Raw genomic sequence first — 16,371 nt, 5'->3', positions numbered from 1 at the left:
CAGTTTTTCTTTTTCTTTTTTGGGTATTTTTTTTGTTTAAAATGTATTTATTTATTTGCTTAGACCAATCAGCATCCAACTATCCCTTTTTATTACTTGACTTTACTTATGACTTTGCGAACTTGATATGATATGATGAATAATTGATGTGATAAATTTTGAAAGAAGTGAGGGAAAAGCTGAAGATGAAAGTAGCAACCGATATTTCTTAAAACCTGTGTGCACTTGTTGACTTTAAAGACAACATAAATAAATTTGAAAACTTCTTAGGACTTCAATTTCAATGCCACACAGCAACTTCTATTTTTTCTCTTTCACTAGTCCTATCAGATAAAAGAAGCTTTAATACCGAGGACAGATCGTCAGATAAGATTATGCCTGAAATTTTGTGTGCCATGTGGGAATGAGTTCTGATGAAAGCACTTCCTCATTCACCGTGATCAAAACATGTGGAAAAACTTCCAGACTTGTTGCACCACACGTCAGTACTGCTGAGAGTGATGCAGGTGCTCTGTTAATCCATTTTCTTTTCTGCTTGACTGGCACGCTGACAGTGATGGGGCGTGCAGAATTTTTATATGACGCTCGCATTCTCTCTCTGCTTCCCTTCTGTTTTTCCTATAGTGTTAGTCACTCTCAGTGTGAAGTCTGCAGATCTGTACAAGAGTGACAGCTGCTAGACTTCCAAATTGAAAATGCAGTGCAGTTCGTTTTCTTCACATGTTGGCCTCTTTCTTTCTCCTTTTATGTTTTCTTGCATTTCTCTTTCTCTTGTTCTCAGTCTGTCTGTCTTTTAAACATACGCTTACAGGCACAAATAAATGTGAGCAGTTTATACAGCTGCAGGGTAACCAGATTACCAAATGCAATCTAATTAAAGAGGAGCTGTGCACATAATAAACATTCACTTTTGAGTTTTGATGGTATTGTATTTTCATTTCGAGCCCGAGACCCCCCCACACTCGTTTAAAGTACAATGATGAATTGTCTTGTCATGCTCATGATGCCTAGAATTATAGAAGTGAAAACCTTTTCTTCTCTCTTTCCCTGTCACAGGAGCTCCTAAAGGACCCTCTGTACATTGGTCTGAGGCATAAAAGAGTACGTGGACAGGCCTATGATGAGCTTCTGGATGAATTTATGAAGGCTATCACAGACAGGTATAGTAAACCCACTGTACCCCTCCCACACAACACACGCTTCCTTCCACTGGCTGCTGATGGAAATGCCTGGAGAGCATAGCTGAGCCATTGCGTTGCAGGAATGTGGGGTGAAGCGCATGCCTCTAGGTTTGTGGGCTCTGAGCGACGACTCCAGTGGCAGAGACCTGAACCGGATCGCTGACTGCACGCCTCATCAGTTCTCTCCCACATATCATACTCGATACTGAGCAATGCGGTGATGTAATTCAGCCCATAACCAGCCCCAATGCCTGATGGCTCAATCAGCTCACTGATGCATAGAATGGTTCACGATCTTGTGCCATTTGTCTTCGATAGTCTTCGAAGATGTCAGTTTGGGCTATTTGATCTTTTTATGTCATTTTATTGTTTGACAGCTCATCTTTCATTTCACTCTGGATGTTGGGAGATTAATATTTTCTGTCTCAAATATGTTCAATGAACTCTAATGTAACATTGTTAGCATGGAGAATAAAACTTTTTGGGTCTTTATTAGTGGAATTTGTTAAAGGCGTCATTAACTGCCTTTGTTTTTTTTATTCCGTACTGTTCTCTGAGGTTCACTTATGTTATAAAGATTTTTACATCAAAAAACATAATTTAGAAGTAATAGGCTATTTTCTGTCCTGTTTTGACCCCACTCATCAGAACGCTCTGTTTGAATAGGCGTTTCGGATTGTTGACTTTGAAGTAAACGCCCACTGCTATGATTGGCTAACATTTGTGTATGTTTGACAGCGTATGTCCTTCGCAGATGGACGCTGCAGTGATTTAGGTTAAAAATGCATAAATACTCACATCAAACAATCTGTTTAACAGACAAAGCAATAGTGACGACATACAGTAATAATAATAACAGTAATAATAACAGTTACTCACACTTGTGTGTTGTGACATTACTGTTGGATCCAATATTGTCGGCACAGCATCATCTTTCAGTTTCAGTGTTTCTGAAAATCTTGCATCGAATTGCGCCTTGTAAACGAATATGCAGTAAAACGAAGTGAACAAAGGACCAAGTTCTTACTGATGTGGTCTGAATATTAATTAAAAATAAAGTTCATCCACTCTTTCCTAATATTGGGAACAGAAGGAAGGCAATGCAAAGACTGTTTGTCCACAGCTTGGCACTGCACAGTGTCTTGTAGTCTTCAGAGCCATCTTTATCGCTTGGTTTCTGAGTAGACCTGCTTTTTCCTCTCTTGTCATTTACACTACATGTGCGAATCGGTGGGCGGGGCTAAACAAGCAGTGATGTAGAAGCAGGTGTTGATCATCTTCTGCTGAGGTGGTGTTTAGCCACACTATTACATCATAGATTGGTACAATCTACAACCTGGCTTCAATATAAGCTATTTTTAGACTAACGAGAAAGTTTTGAGTTCTGAAACTTACAGAATGTTTTATAGTACAATGACTCTTATAATGTCAAAAGATCAAGGGAATTTTGGTTTATCAGTTCATGACCCCTTTAAAGGGTTAGTTCACCCAAAAATGAAAATTAGCCCATGTTTTATTCACCCTCAAGGCATCCTATGTGTATATGACTTTCTTCTTTCAGACGAATCCAATCAGAGTTATATTAAAAATTATCCTTGCTCCTCCAAGTGTTAGAATAGCACTAGATGGGTGTTTTTTTTCAACAGTCCAAAAGTAGTCAAATAAATGCATCCATCCATTATAAAATGTGCCTCACACAGTTTCAGGGGGTAAATAAAGGCCTCCTGTAGCAAATTTGATGCTTTTTTATCTCTTTTCTCTCACTTCCGCTAACTGTTGTACGCAAAAGCTGTTCCATAGGATGTATGAGAAAAATATATATCTTAGACTTAAATTGAAGGAGGGACACAAATGGTATCTAGAGACCAGAATATCAACCATCTAGCAACAGCAACCAACCAGCAACAGCATGGCAACCACCTGAAACATAGCGGCAAGTTCTGCACTGGTAAACACCATTAATATTTAAGAACCAGGGACTTGGTCAAAGTTCTCTCGGTTGCTTTAGGCGCTGGTGTGGCCTGGTTTGACAGTGGTTGTCATAGGAGCATAGTGCTACACATGGCTGTATTTAAACAGAACTCAAAAACCCCAGTGTCTGATTTCCCTCCAGCTGGCTGAATATCGCCATGATTCTATAATAGTGGGGTGGACATGCAACTACAGGGAACAGCATCGCATTTCCCCAAAAGTGCAGAGTTGGCGGAAAATGAATGATTATAGGTTGACGACTGAACAAATGATTACAGTCCTGGTGATTTTTAATAAACTCCTTATAATTTTACATTTCAGAGGGTCAATGCTTCAGGAAAAGTCCTGAAAAGTAACATTCGCTTGTTGAATGAGGGTTAAAATAAATGTATGCGTTTATCTAAAACAGCTTAGACTGCACTGAAGGCATAAGACCTTTTTAGACCATTTGTTTTTACTTTAATTGGGAGTCAAACCCAATTAGCATCCTAAGGTGATTCACACTCAAGAGTTAAAAATATGAATCACATGTAGAGAATTGTCATTGCTAGCACCATTTTCTGTTCTTTGAGGTACAGGAACAGTTATAAATGTCTCTCGGTTCTAAATTTGAAGAGTTTTAGAAGAAACCACACCCAACAGTTTATTGGGAAATTGCACTCCAGTTGTACATTTTGAGGTCAGTGAAAGCCAAAAGTTTGTCTTTATTTCACTGCATATTGAGAGTAGAGATAAATAGCATTTGTGCAGAATAGCTATGCCAGTTTGAAAAAAATGTGAAAAGAAGACAAAGGAAAATCATGAAAATTCTCTAGCTTTCATTGAGGTTCAGGCTTTCAGACTATAAGTTTAACAGCCCGCAGGTGCTCTGTTTCCCATCAAGCCTTTTTCTGTAAATTCGGACACAAGTGATGAAGAATAATGACACCAATCCCCTTCAGGCCACTTTTCTGCCCCACAATGGCTTTAACGAGAAGAGCTAGAGCAGATAGTGGGCACAGACGTGCTTTGAGGTCTTTATTTTGGGTAAAGAGTGTACGGCACCATATAAAGAAACACGCATCCAAAAGTAAAGCAGCATTTTAGGTAGTATTATTTTCGCGGGGGGTTGTTATACTTCTTTTATGATGTTTTATGATCTCAGGCTTTGTGTTGTGGTGCCGAAGTAGTTTGAGGGGGGTTGACTTTGTTTTCTGTCTTCTCCCAGGACAGACTGAAAAGTCTTCTGTAGCCCCTCTGTGTGCACCGGCACAATTCCCATGTCAAATTATTTCATTAGAGCTCATTGCTTTTCACAGAGCTCTAGTGGTGACGGTGTTCCAGTTATCACCATGGTAACACAGGCCATCTCAGGGCACCGTTACGAAGCCATGTTTGGATAGGAGATGTAGGGGAATGTCGCTTGATATTTTGGAATGATGTTTGAAGGAGTGTTTAACAGAAAGAGCAGCCTGTGAAGCCCCATGGGCCCCGTGGAAGCCTGTATGTGCTGGAGAAGAACATTGAAGAGCTGCATGCTCACCATGAATCAATGTATTGCCTGTCCCACTTAACCTTGACCTGATAGTAATGATATGGGGCATTTCTGACAATATCAAAAATATGGTTGTGTTTTAGAAGTATTTAGTTGAAATGTTGTAATGAAAACAGTAAGCTGTGCAGGTTTAATTAATTATGCTAAACCTAAACCTAGTGGTTATGTTTTTCATCTCTATTTTCTCTACTCTGAGCCACTTAATTCCCAACAGCCATGTTGTGTTTCTGTTAGTGAAGTACTGAAGTGCAACAGTGAGATTTGGCCAGTTAGCATCAAATCTCAGTGCTTCATCAAAATAGACTGTAGTAGACTTTTGTCTGTGCAGGTAAATCATTTATGTTTGAAAGAAATAAGTAGTAAATCATCACGGATTGAAACAAAGGGCCTTGTTGTGTTTTGTTAGCCATGGCGTGGATATGGGTTTAGCAGTTTCTCATGGGCTCTGAGCGCATTTACTGCATTCCTCTTTAAGAGTGATGGAGGTCAGGCTTCCTTACTAAGATCATTTAGACAGAGACTGAAGTGTATTATGGTTTGTATAGCATTTCCTGGCTACAGACTTCAGCTTCCATATGCCTGACAAATAGATTTGAAAATTATGAGATGTTTTGCATGGTAGAATTTTGAAAATAATAAATGAATGTTCTAAATATACAGGTGTTCATCCTTCTCTGTGTGAGCTGAGGAGTCGGCCGTGTGTAAGTTTACACATGCTGTGTGTGTATTAATACCAGAACTACTCTGAGGCTGCTCTGTTTGTTTGATAGGTCATTCTGAATGTTACAGTTTGTGTGTGAGAGTGTGTGCATGTGTTTGTTTGGCTTTGGAAGGATCAGTTTTTGCCTACATTTACAGGGACCAAAACATCCAGGCTAAAAATGAACTGCAGAAATACTTTTTATTTGTTTGTTTCCTTGATTCACATTAGATTATATATAGGTAAATATATATTGTTTTGTTTTCATGAAAACAATGTCTGTTTTAATAAGCATCATAAAAATAGGCTTAATTTTCTTGGATTTTTGCCATTTTGACTCAACTCTGTCTCACAGGTGTGTGTTCACCACTTACTTGTGCCTTTTTCCAAAGAACAGAATGCCAAAAGGGTCAAAGGACGTGCAGCAGCTATAGGGCTTGGAGAAAAGTTTTTCTAAAAGTTGTTATTCCATCCTAGGAAGTTTCCTCATTCTCAGATGCTGATCTGTTGACTTAGAGAACTCAAGCAAGTAGCCTGTGTGTAAAATGGGATTTTTGCATGCCTTTTCTGTTCCTAAAAGCATAGCACAGCTGTCCTAGTGCACTGAGTTGATTTAACATTAGCTTGAGTTAAGAGCTCCTCTTAACACTCGCAGCATTTTCTGCCCTGTCTGGAGGTAAAGGCAAATGAGGAGAGACAGAGTCCCTGCAGCTCTCAGTTTGCTTGGGTGTGTCTGTCATTGTCTGGCCTGAATTTTGGTAGAGAGGTCCAGTGCAGCTGATCTCCGGCCAGCTCTTTGTTTGAGTTTTACAACAGACGCAGAGGTGCATTATGGATCTCATTGAACGAGGCGCCAGAAAAAGACAACAAGCTTTGGCGAGAATGAGACCACAATGCACCACATGGGTGCTTTGTTTTGTCGGTTGGTTGTTTCTGTCTTTTTCTGTCTCTCTCTCAGGCACATTTATAAAAATAACCCCCTGAGAGCCATAGTTCACTCTGTATTACCTCAAATATTAAACAGTTTTTCTTGTTCTTATGCTAATATTGACATCACATGCTTATAACCACTGTTGAGCAAGATCAGGAGGATATGATCTAATTTTTCATCTTCCTCCTCAGATGATGCACTTCAACAGATCAGAGAGCATGCTGGGATTATGACTCACCTTCTCTATGTCCTATTTATATCTGCCAAAGTTCTCCTCCAAATCCACGAGCAATTACTCTGTCAGTCTCTCTTGACTGATTTCCTGCCTTCTCCTCCTCCAGCAGATATGTCAGAGTTTAGACTGCAGTTTGATTAGAAGGACCAATCTGAGGCCGGGTCTCAGGACAGGGTTTGCTAAAACTTTGGATGAGATTCTGAACTCGGTTAACCTTGTTTACCTAGAGTACTTTGGTGCTGGAAAGTCTCTGGAGACAATGAAAACTTTATTGCGTTTTTCTGTTTTAGTAGCATGTCTGAACATGCAACACTGTCCGTTTTATCTTGCTTAAAGGATTAGTTTACCAAAAATGAAATTCCTCTGCACAAACAGTCATGACTAACTAATTAAACTGAATCAATTATCAAATTAAACTCACTTGACTTAATGAGTTTAACAGACTATTTTGAGGGGAAGATTTTTACTGAATAACAACTTCACACACATCATGTATCGACACATTTATGGTGTTGTAGTTTTTTTCATTTAGTGTTTTCTCTTTATGATTTTGTTATTGGAAATAAAGAAACGGTTGGATGCTTCAGGAGACCACTGTCATTGTGAATACAGTGAGCATTTTCCCCCTGTGTGTGTTTCAGTGATATGTATGTACGACAGCTCTAGGCAGCAATACAGATCTCTGTTCCTCTTGCATTGGATTGAGTGACAGGCCAGCTCTCTGTGGAGCCACACTGCGGTATTTACCCATCCTGTTTCTAATGTCTAGGTGTCTGGGACCTCGAATATTGCATCAAAATATGATGGGCCTGTATCTGCCCTCTACGTATATTGCATTGGGGAATGAGTTGGTTGCTGTGTACTGTTCTTTCAGTTGTTCTGCTGACTGGACAAATAACTTAAGAAACCACTGAATTGCCGCTGTAGTCCATTTAAAAGTCCACAGTTTTTCTCATGAAGTTCTGTCCTCAAGAGAGACAGGATTGTGGGTGTGCAGATCATTGCTATTGATTTTGAATAGTCATTTGGGAAGGTTTTTCTCTGTACTCCACATAATTTACTAACTGATCATACAAGGGTTGTTATTTGCTTTTCTGACCATTGAGAGTTGTGTTTGGCTGTGGAAATGACTACAAAGCAATGATAACAGTCTCAGGCCCACACTGAGAAGGAAAAAACCTTCAGGATTGAACACCCACAACCACCCCATCTGTGATAGGCTTGAGGAGCAGTTGGAGGGCCCCCTCTGCAGGCTGAAGTGGAGTGCAGTTAACTAGCCACTTAACATGAAATGGTACAATGTTGTTAGAGATTTTTGGCTAGCCTGTGAGGATTTGGACTATATTTTGTAAGGATTCGTTGTATTGAAAACAAATGACTTTGAGATTATATTTGGTTTTGTTGTGTTTCTGCATTCTGAAGAAATATACACTGATTTTTCTGTTATGCACAGGTATGGGGTGAACTGCCTTATCCAGTTTGAGGATTTTGCCAACATCAACGCCTTTCGTCTGTTGAGCAAGTACCGCAACAAGTACCTCACGTTCAATGACGATATCCAAGGTATGGGCACAAAAAGAGACTTTAGTCGCACACTAGTTTTAAGTTTCACCTGTACAAAATTATTAAAGCACAGAGAACACATACAGTATTAAAAGAGTCAAAATGTTATTATTAGTCCGGTTCTCAGTCTATAGTGTAATCCAGAAATCAATTATTGTAAGTTAGTCATTCAGACCATATCTCCTTCTCTGATTTTTCCTTTCTACTGCTAAAATCCCTCTTGTATTTATGGTTCAATAGCAAGACTGGGTTATCTTGAGTGCATTTTTTCTTCTACTTTCTTTACTACCATCCTCGCCTCTGTCTTTATCCTTTTTTACACAATCATTGCAGACACATTCCAAGCAACAACTTGAACACAATCGCACTGTGTGAAACTGAGTTTCAATCAAATGTTTGGGTGGAGCACATTGAGTTAATCTCACCGTTCACAGAGTTAACCACGTGTCCACTGGAGTGGAGCAAGCGGAGCTGAGGTGGCGTTTTCAATTTACCCTATTTGGGAGGTGTTGATATTGGAGTTTCTTGTGCTCATTTCAGTGCTTGTTTCATATTTCACATACAGTTTACTCATTTTTAGGTCAGTGGTTCTTAACCTTTTTCACAAGGTCAGAATATTCAGGCCCCACTCCATGTATGCTAAAATATTTCTGGTATTTTTTATTGAATTAATTACCCTGGTTAATTTAATATTTTCATTAACTTTCATTTATTTTATGATTCCAGACGTTATATTCTGTATTCCAGAATTATATGTTTTCATTTCATTTGGTTATAATTTGGAAACATGCTTTCAGTTTACATCTTGATTTTATGTGTTTTTGAGTGTTTTAATTTAGGTTAGACAGTTTATAGATAATGATTTATTAATTTAATGATAAAGTAATTTAAGTCATCCTGTGGCCCCCTTGGAGGTTTGCTGTGGCGCCTTGGTTAAGAACCACTGGTCTAGGCTGTGCTGGGATAACAAAAGCACCATAAATATATATGGGCCATTCAGAAATAAACTTTTCATGAAAACTGTTTTCATGCATATGTATGATGATTTTATTGACCATGTATTGAAAGCAAGCTAGACTTCTCTGAAGACAACCACACTGTTGTACATTTAATAGACTCACCCCCAAATCAGCAGATCTCTAGCATTTAGAGTGGATTTCTTCTTCGGCAGAATAGATAAGCAAGAATCGTCCTCCAGAAATCCACCTCCGTATTGACTCCACTTTTATGTCTACAATTAATGAGCTTCTCAAGCCTCAGCTCATTCTTTTATGAACAGTTTTTCTGTTTACCTCAGAGATAAGATTAACACCTGAGTGAAAGATATTTGTGTTCTGTTCCATAGGTACTGCTGCTGTGGCTGTGGCGGGACTGCTGGCTGCCCTTCACATTACCAAGAGCAAAATGAGCAACCATACCATTGTATTTCAGGGTGCAGGGGAGGTGAGAGTGTTGGCTGTGCAGATCCACAAATAACAGTTTTAAATGTCAATTTTCCAGTATTTTGATTTAATCCATACTGAGTGAACAACAGCAGTGCATGGGCGCAAATATGCCACGGTTCATCTTGTCTGTCAAATGTAGTAAATGATTCTTGTGTTTTTAAGATGTATGGAATGATTAAAGATTCATTATTTGGGTCAAGCTGTGAGATTTTTATTGAAATGTTGTGAAGTTCACAGAGTTCACATCTCTTTAGATGTGTTCAAGTGTATGTGAAATGTAAATCTGTAACAGCATTTTTATGTTTACAGGCCGCAATGGGCATAGCTGAGCTCATCATTATGGCGATGGAGAAAGAGGGGCTTCCTCGTGAGCAGTGCGTAAAGAAAATCTGGATGGTGGACTCTAAAGGACTTATCGTTAAGGTGAGGTCATCATTAAAGGCCATGTTTTTACATTTAGTGTTGACATTCAAACACACCATGTGGTTTGTATTGGAGTTTATAAACCTCTTATCCGGTCATGTTAATAGATTGTCCATCAACATTACAGTAGGTCTTCATTAAAACATTTCTTTAACTGATTCAGCGTTGTTCGATAGATAGTTTTGTTGTTTTAAGCTTAAAGGGCTAGTTTTTCCAAACCCATAAGTTTTGTTGTTTTAAGCTTAAAGGGCTAGTCTTTCCAAACCCATAAGACCTTCGTTCATCTTCAGAACACAAATTAAGATGGTTTTGGTGAAATCCGAGAGCTTTATGACCCTACATAGACACCAATGCAATGTCCAGAAACATGTGACATCAGTGGTTCAACCGTAATTTTATGAAGCTACGATAATACTTTTTGTGCACAAAAATAACAATATTATTCAACATTTTCTTCTATTTCGTGTCAGTTTCCATCGGCTCCTGCATCAGCACATGCATACGTCATGGTACTCCTGTTTACGCGCGGCGGAGACTGACATGGAAGAGAAAAAAATGTTGAATAAAGTTGTAATTTTTGTTTTCTTTGCACTCAAAGTATTCTTGTAGCTTCATAAAATTACAGTTAAGTCACTGATATCAAATGAACTATTTTAACGATGTCCTGGGCCTTGAAAGTGTCAGTTGCGTTGTTATCTATGCAGGGTCTGAAAGCTCTCGGATTTCATCAAAAATATCTTCATTTGTGTTCTGAAGATGAGCAAAGATCTTACGGATTTGCAACGACATGAAGGCGAGTAATTAATGACAGAATTTTCATTTTTGGGTGAATTATCCTTTAACAGATAATTTTGCCATTTTACATTATTAAAGACAAAGTGATCAGAGAGGCTTTGATAGTGACACTTTCATTTAGGCGATCTGTGTTGTCCACTGCTGTCCACTTCCCTGGAACACATTTTTTTTATTGCTTTTAATTGTACTTTTTTTTATTTTTAAGTTCCTTGGGACCCTGAAAACCCACCCCTGAAAGTATGATTTCTTTAGATAAAATATCAAACCAAATGCCATGTTCTAGACCTTTTGTCAGTGCTAACTTCACCTTTTTTGTTGTATTTCTATGATTATTTTTAACCCATTGGTCTTGAGGTAGTTATTGTATTAGTGGCTGTATGAAGTCAGATCCTCTCTTGAAGGTGTAGTTCATCACATCAGCTATGGATGTGTTTGACAACCAGAAATTTAAAGTGTTGCCTTATCAAACCAACTAGTACTTGTGCTGTATTTTGTGAAAATAAATGCCAGATATATTAATAAAAGTGTCAGTTTTTTGATGCTATATCTAATGCAATGACATTTATACATTTCTAAGTGTGACGTCTGGTGGTTTTTACGCTCTTTGTTCATTGTGGAGAGACCCTGTGTTCATTATGAAGTGCAGTGAGGTGTGCTGTGGTATGTTTCAGATATGCTTTCATCATCTATCTTTTTCTCTGTCTGTTGTTATCTCTCTGTCTCCCATTCAGGGTCGGGATCACCTCACCCATGAGAAAGAGAGGTTTGCACATGAGCATGCTCAAATGAAGAAGCTCGAAGATGTTGTGAAGGAGTTGAAACCCACTGCTATAATTGGTATATTTATAAATAAATATACACTGCTGTTGTCCCAGTGGTCCCTGTGAGGACTATTGTACTCACTAAATCCCTCTCTTCTTCTCTTCAGGGGTGGCAGCTATGACTGGCGCTTTCACGGAGGAGATAATCAAGGCTATGGCATCCTTCAATAAGAGACCTATTATCTTCGCTCTAAGCAACCCCACCAGCAAGGCGGAGTGCACTGCTGAGCAGTGCTACACACTCACTGAGGTGCTTTTGGAAGGAGTAGGATATGTACATTTAGGCGAGAGAGTGAATCACTTAATTTTTGCTTTATTGTGTTTTATATTGCAGGGACGGGGGATATTTGCAAGCGGGAGTCCCTTTGATCCAGTAACCCTTCCCGATGGGCGGAAGTTCTACCCTGGTCAGGGCAACAACGCTTATGTGTTCCCTGGAGTGGGACTGGGGGTCACCGCTTGTGCAATGAGACACATCCCTGAAGATATTTTCCTCGTTGCGGCAGAGGTGATCGAATCACACTTGCTTTTTTCTGTCTGTCTCGAAAGCCTATTTTCAGATGGTAAAATTGTTTCTCATGGGGACATCTGCAACAATACATCTGCATGGTTCCTCAGTGATAAAACTTGTTGAGGTTGAGGATAAATTCATGGTGGGGGTGTGAGTTTGTGATCCTACAAACCTGTAAATGCGCTTCTCATGTGGTCGGTCACATGTTCAGTCACATTGCTTGGACAACAATTACTGTACGGTGCTTAGTGGTCAAAAAAGATTTACAAAAAGACTTTTGGACTTGTAAACATATTGGCTGTTTTTTAGTACTTAAAGCACATATTCTGCATGACCATACTTTACATCCCTAATCCTACCCAATACCTAAATTTAACAACTACCTTACTATCTATTAATAAGCAGCAAATTAGAAGTTATTGGGGCAAAAGTTGTAGTCAATGGTTTGTGAATAGCGAGGATTTGACCTTAAAATAAAGTGTGATCAAATTTTTTAACTACCAACATTCTTCAAGATACCATCTTTTGTCTTCCATAAAGGAAAGAAAGTCATAAAGGTTTGTAACGACATGAGGATGAGTAAATGACGAAAGAATTTTCATTTTTGGGTGTAAGATACCTTTAACAATAACAACACTGGTTCCAGAGGCCAAACAGAAATCTGGATTAAGTTTAGGTGAAATAAATCTTTTAGTAATTATTTTGGTTTGTCTCTCTTTTTAATTGAATCTGGCTGATCAAAGGCAAGAAAAATCCACTTGAATATTTGGAACAGGATGAATATTTGAAGCAGTTGTATCAGATAAACAAAGAAGATAAGAATAATTACGTTCAAACTTTTGTGCATGTGCACAAATTATGTAATTAGACACATTGTCTATATGCTATTTCCATAATAATCACAACTTTGACCTGTGCTTATAGGCTATAGCAGAACTGGTGACTGAGAAGGATCTTGCAGAGGGGCGTCTGTATCCTCCTCTCAACAGCATCCGGGAAGTTTCCATCAAGCTGACTGTGAAGGTGAGCTAGACTCAATAACATCTCAAGCTAAGCCGTGATTCATGCATGTTGCTATTTACAGATTCTTTGTGTTTGTGTTTTTTAACGTAATCGTTTTATGTGCATCATGACAGATTGTGGAGTATGCCTACAAAAACAAAATGGCAACGCTGTATCCGGAGCCGCATGATAAAGAGGCTTTTGTGCGTTCGCTCATCTACAGCACAGACTACGAAGAGTTTGAGGTGGATTCATACAGCTGGCCTGAGAATGCCATGACTGTCCAAACATGTAAACTGTGAGCTCCCAAAATGAGATTTATATGACAATTCTCTTTTAAATGTGATTTCTTACCAAGATTATAAAATTAAACATGACTGTAAACCATAAAATATCCTCAATAAAATGGCATTTATTGTAATTTTGTGATAGTGTGTTATTCTATACATTTTATGGAATTCTTTACTATTTCCATCATCCATAAGAAACATGTAGCACCAAGAAAGCTCATTATATATATTTTTGTTTGACTTTCGTCAGACCATATTAAGAGCTGTTTTATAATAGCATTAATTATTAAGTCCCTTGAACCTTTAAAATACTTGTCATATCTAAATCTTGCCTAATGAGTCATTCTCTTAATAAAAGTGGAATTCTGGCACCAGATATAGGCTATACAGAATCCTCATGTACATTATTTTAACACTGTGACTAATTACTGTAGATATTTCCATGGGCAATTACTCATTAGTTGGTACACATCCTGTAGCAGTTAAACTGAAGTGCTTGTGTTGAAACATTGGCAGAACTTAATGAGCTGCCATGACAGCCAGTTGAGTGTCATTGTTCTTAGTATGTTTTACTGCAGGTGATGTACTTAGAAACGACATTGAGTTATCTTTTTAAATGACAGATTTAGATTTAAATCTGGACTAAATTATCTATTTGAAAAACACAGAAGTCCCTTTGAGGGATACTTGGTTGCCGGCTTTTTTCTGTGTAGTTAATATTCATACAAGAACATTTTCTGTCTATTTTAGGTGAGAAATTTTGTAAAATAAATAAAATGTTTGTCAGCATTAGGCTTTGATCACATTTTTCAAATTGGCAATAAAACCTGGCAACAACTGTAAAATAATTTTGTCTCTTTAAGCTCAAATCATTGTTTTTCAACCTGGTTCAGCTAGTGTGCAATGAAGCTCTTAACATGTAAGACCTTACCTACATGACTGCAGTAAAGCATGCTTTCCTCTTCAAACAAAGTACACTGTGTAATATTCATTCCCTGTCATCAATACAAACATTCCACTTATTACATCACTCCGGGTATGGCCAGGTAAACATAATTTTTGAAAAAACAATACAAAATTCCATTAAGGAGATATGATGTATCATTTGTTCATTTGAAAAAGTCTGCGCCGTGCACAGTGTTTAATAAAGAATTCAGTTAACTGATTCAAGCTTATCTCACTCTATTTACCTCACTGGGACTCTGGATATCTCATTTACTGCAATTTGTTGCACATATACCAAGTGTTCATATCTGTGCTGTTCCTTCAGGAATACCCTCAACATTTATGGATTTAAGACACTGCAATTATAATCTAACACTGCATTCTTTAGCTGCACATTTACGTCGTTCACACAGTGGGAAATGATGCGATTTGCATGTTAATCATGTTTAATCAGAAGTTTCCTTACTTACAGCAGCCATCTCAGGTGATGTATTGCAGATAAATGTTTTAAGAAATCTAAATAAAGATAAGGAACTCACACTGGAAAAGAGATCCACTGCCCTCGATGGATTCTAAGATAAAGGCTTTGATTAAATTTTAATGTACTCAAAACAAGTTTTCTGTCTCTGCCTGTCATTTCATATTAACTTTATGCACAGTTATTGCTTCAGTACATTAATATAAAAAAGTGTTCTTTTTCAAAGAAAATTGTTAAAAGGGAGTTGCCTGTTTATGATCTTTACTCTATGTATGCTTTATGGCCTTTGATGACACATCCTACAAGTGTAACCAAGGTAACACATGAACACTGCATGATAGCACTGTTTGCTTTTCATTAAGGCTCTTTCATTCAAAGAGGAATCAGAGTTTGCCTATGGTGGTACAGCTATGCCAATGAATGTCATTAATATTTTTCTCATCCAAAAGGTTGATTTAATATGGTAAGAGCACATTTTCCCTATGAAAATGATCAGATGGTAGGCTGGTTTTTTTTCTGTAGCTCAAACTGTCGCGCTAGCAATACCAACTGATTAAATAAACCTTGAATTAGCAATTTTGAATAAATTGAGTAATACATGAATGTAAAACGATCCAATGCCCTCGATGGATTCTAATATTAAGACATTGATTCATTTTTAATGTACTCAAAACAAGTTTTCTGTTTGTGCAGTAATATATATGTGACCCTGGACCACAAAAGTTATAAGTTATAAGTGTCAATTTTTCAAAATTGAGATTTATACATCATCTGAAAGAGTGATGAATGAATGAATAAGCTTTCCATTGATGTATGGTTTGTTATGATAGGACAATATTTGGCCGAGATACAACTATTTGAAAATCTGGAATCTGAGGGTGCAAAAAAATCTAAATATTGAGAAAATCGCCTTTAAATTTGTCCAAATGAAGTTCTTAGCAATGCATATTATTAATCAAAAATGAAGTTTTGATATATTTATGGTAGGAAATTTACAAAATATCTTCATGGAACATGATCTTTACTTAATATCCTAATGGTTTGTGGCATAAAAGAAAAATAGATAATTTTGACTCATACAGTGTATTTTTGGCTATTGCTACAAATATACCCCAGCGCTGTAAGACTGGTTTTGTAGTCCAGGGTCACATATATATATATATATATATACACACACAACCTGAATTCTGGAAATGTTGGGACGTTTTTTTAAATTTGAATAAAATGAAAACTAAAAGAATTTCAAATCACATGAGCCAATATTTTATTCACAATAGAACATAGATAACATAACGAATGTTTAAACTGAGAAATTTTATAATTTTATGCACAAAATGAGCTCATTTCAAATTGTATGCCTTCTACAGGTCTCAAAATAGTTGGGACAGGGGCATGTTTACCATGGTGTAGCATCTCCTCTTCTTTTCAAAACAGTTTGAAGAGGTCTGGGCATCGAGGTTATGAGTTTCTGGAGTTTTGGTGTTGGAATTTGGTCCCATTCTTGCCTGATATACACTGTAAAAAATCAAATGATGAAAAATCGTTT

The 16,371-nt window shown here is 37.7% G+C and overlaps 1 protein-coding gene across 1 annotated transcript in view; it reads left to right on the top strand.

Annotated features, from left to right (window-relative positions):
- Positions 1-14,955, top strand: part of LOC306878503 (NADP-dependent malic enzyme-like) — an 88,257-nt gene extending 73,302 nt beyond the window's left edge. The window contains exons 6-14 of the mRNA XM_079430937.1: positions 1,057-1,160; positions 8,006-8,115; positions 9,461-9,558; positions 9,870-9,983; positions 11,510-11,615; positions 11,707-11,849; positions 11,934-12,107; positions 13,035-13,133; positions 13,247-14,955. Of these exons, the coding sequence (XP_079287063.1) occupies positions 1,057-1,160; positions 8,006-8,115; positions 9,461-9,558; positions 9,870-9,983; positions 11,510-11,615; positions 11,707-11,849; positions 11,934-12,107; positions 13,035-13,133; positions 13,247-13,414 (1,116 nt within the window). The 3' untranslated portion in view covers positions 13,415-14,955. The remainder of the gene's footprint in view (positions 1-1,056; positions 1,161-8,005; positions 8,116-9,460; positions 9,559-9,869; positions 9,984-11,509; positions 11,616-11,706; positions 11,850-11,933; positions 12,108-13,034; positions 13,134-13,246) is intronic.
- The last annotated feature ends 1,416 nt before the right edge of the window (positions 14,956-16,371 follow it).

The sequence above is a fragment of the Barbus barbus genome (genome assembly GCF_936440315.1).
Source record: "Barbus barbus genome assembly, chromosome: 12".
Classification (NCBI taxonomy): Eukaryota; Metazoa; Chordata; class Actinopteri; order Cypriniformes; family Cyprinidae; genus Barbus; species Barbus barbus.
The sequence above is the reverse complement of the archived record's forward strand: the minus strand, read 5'-3'. Positions and strand labels throughout refer to the sequence as shown.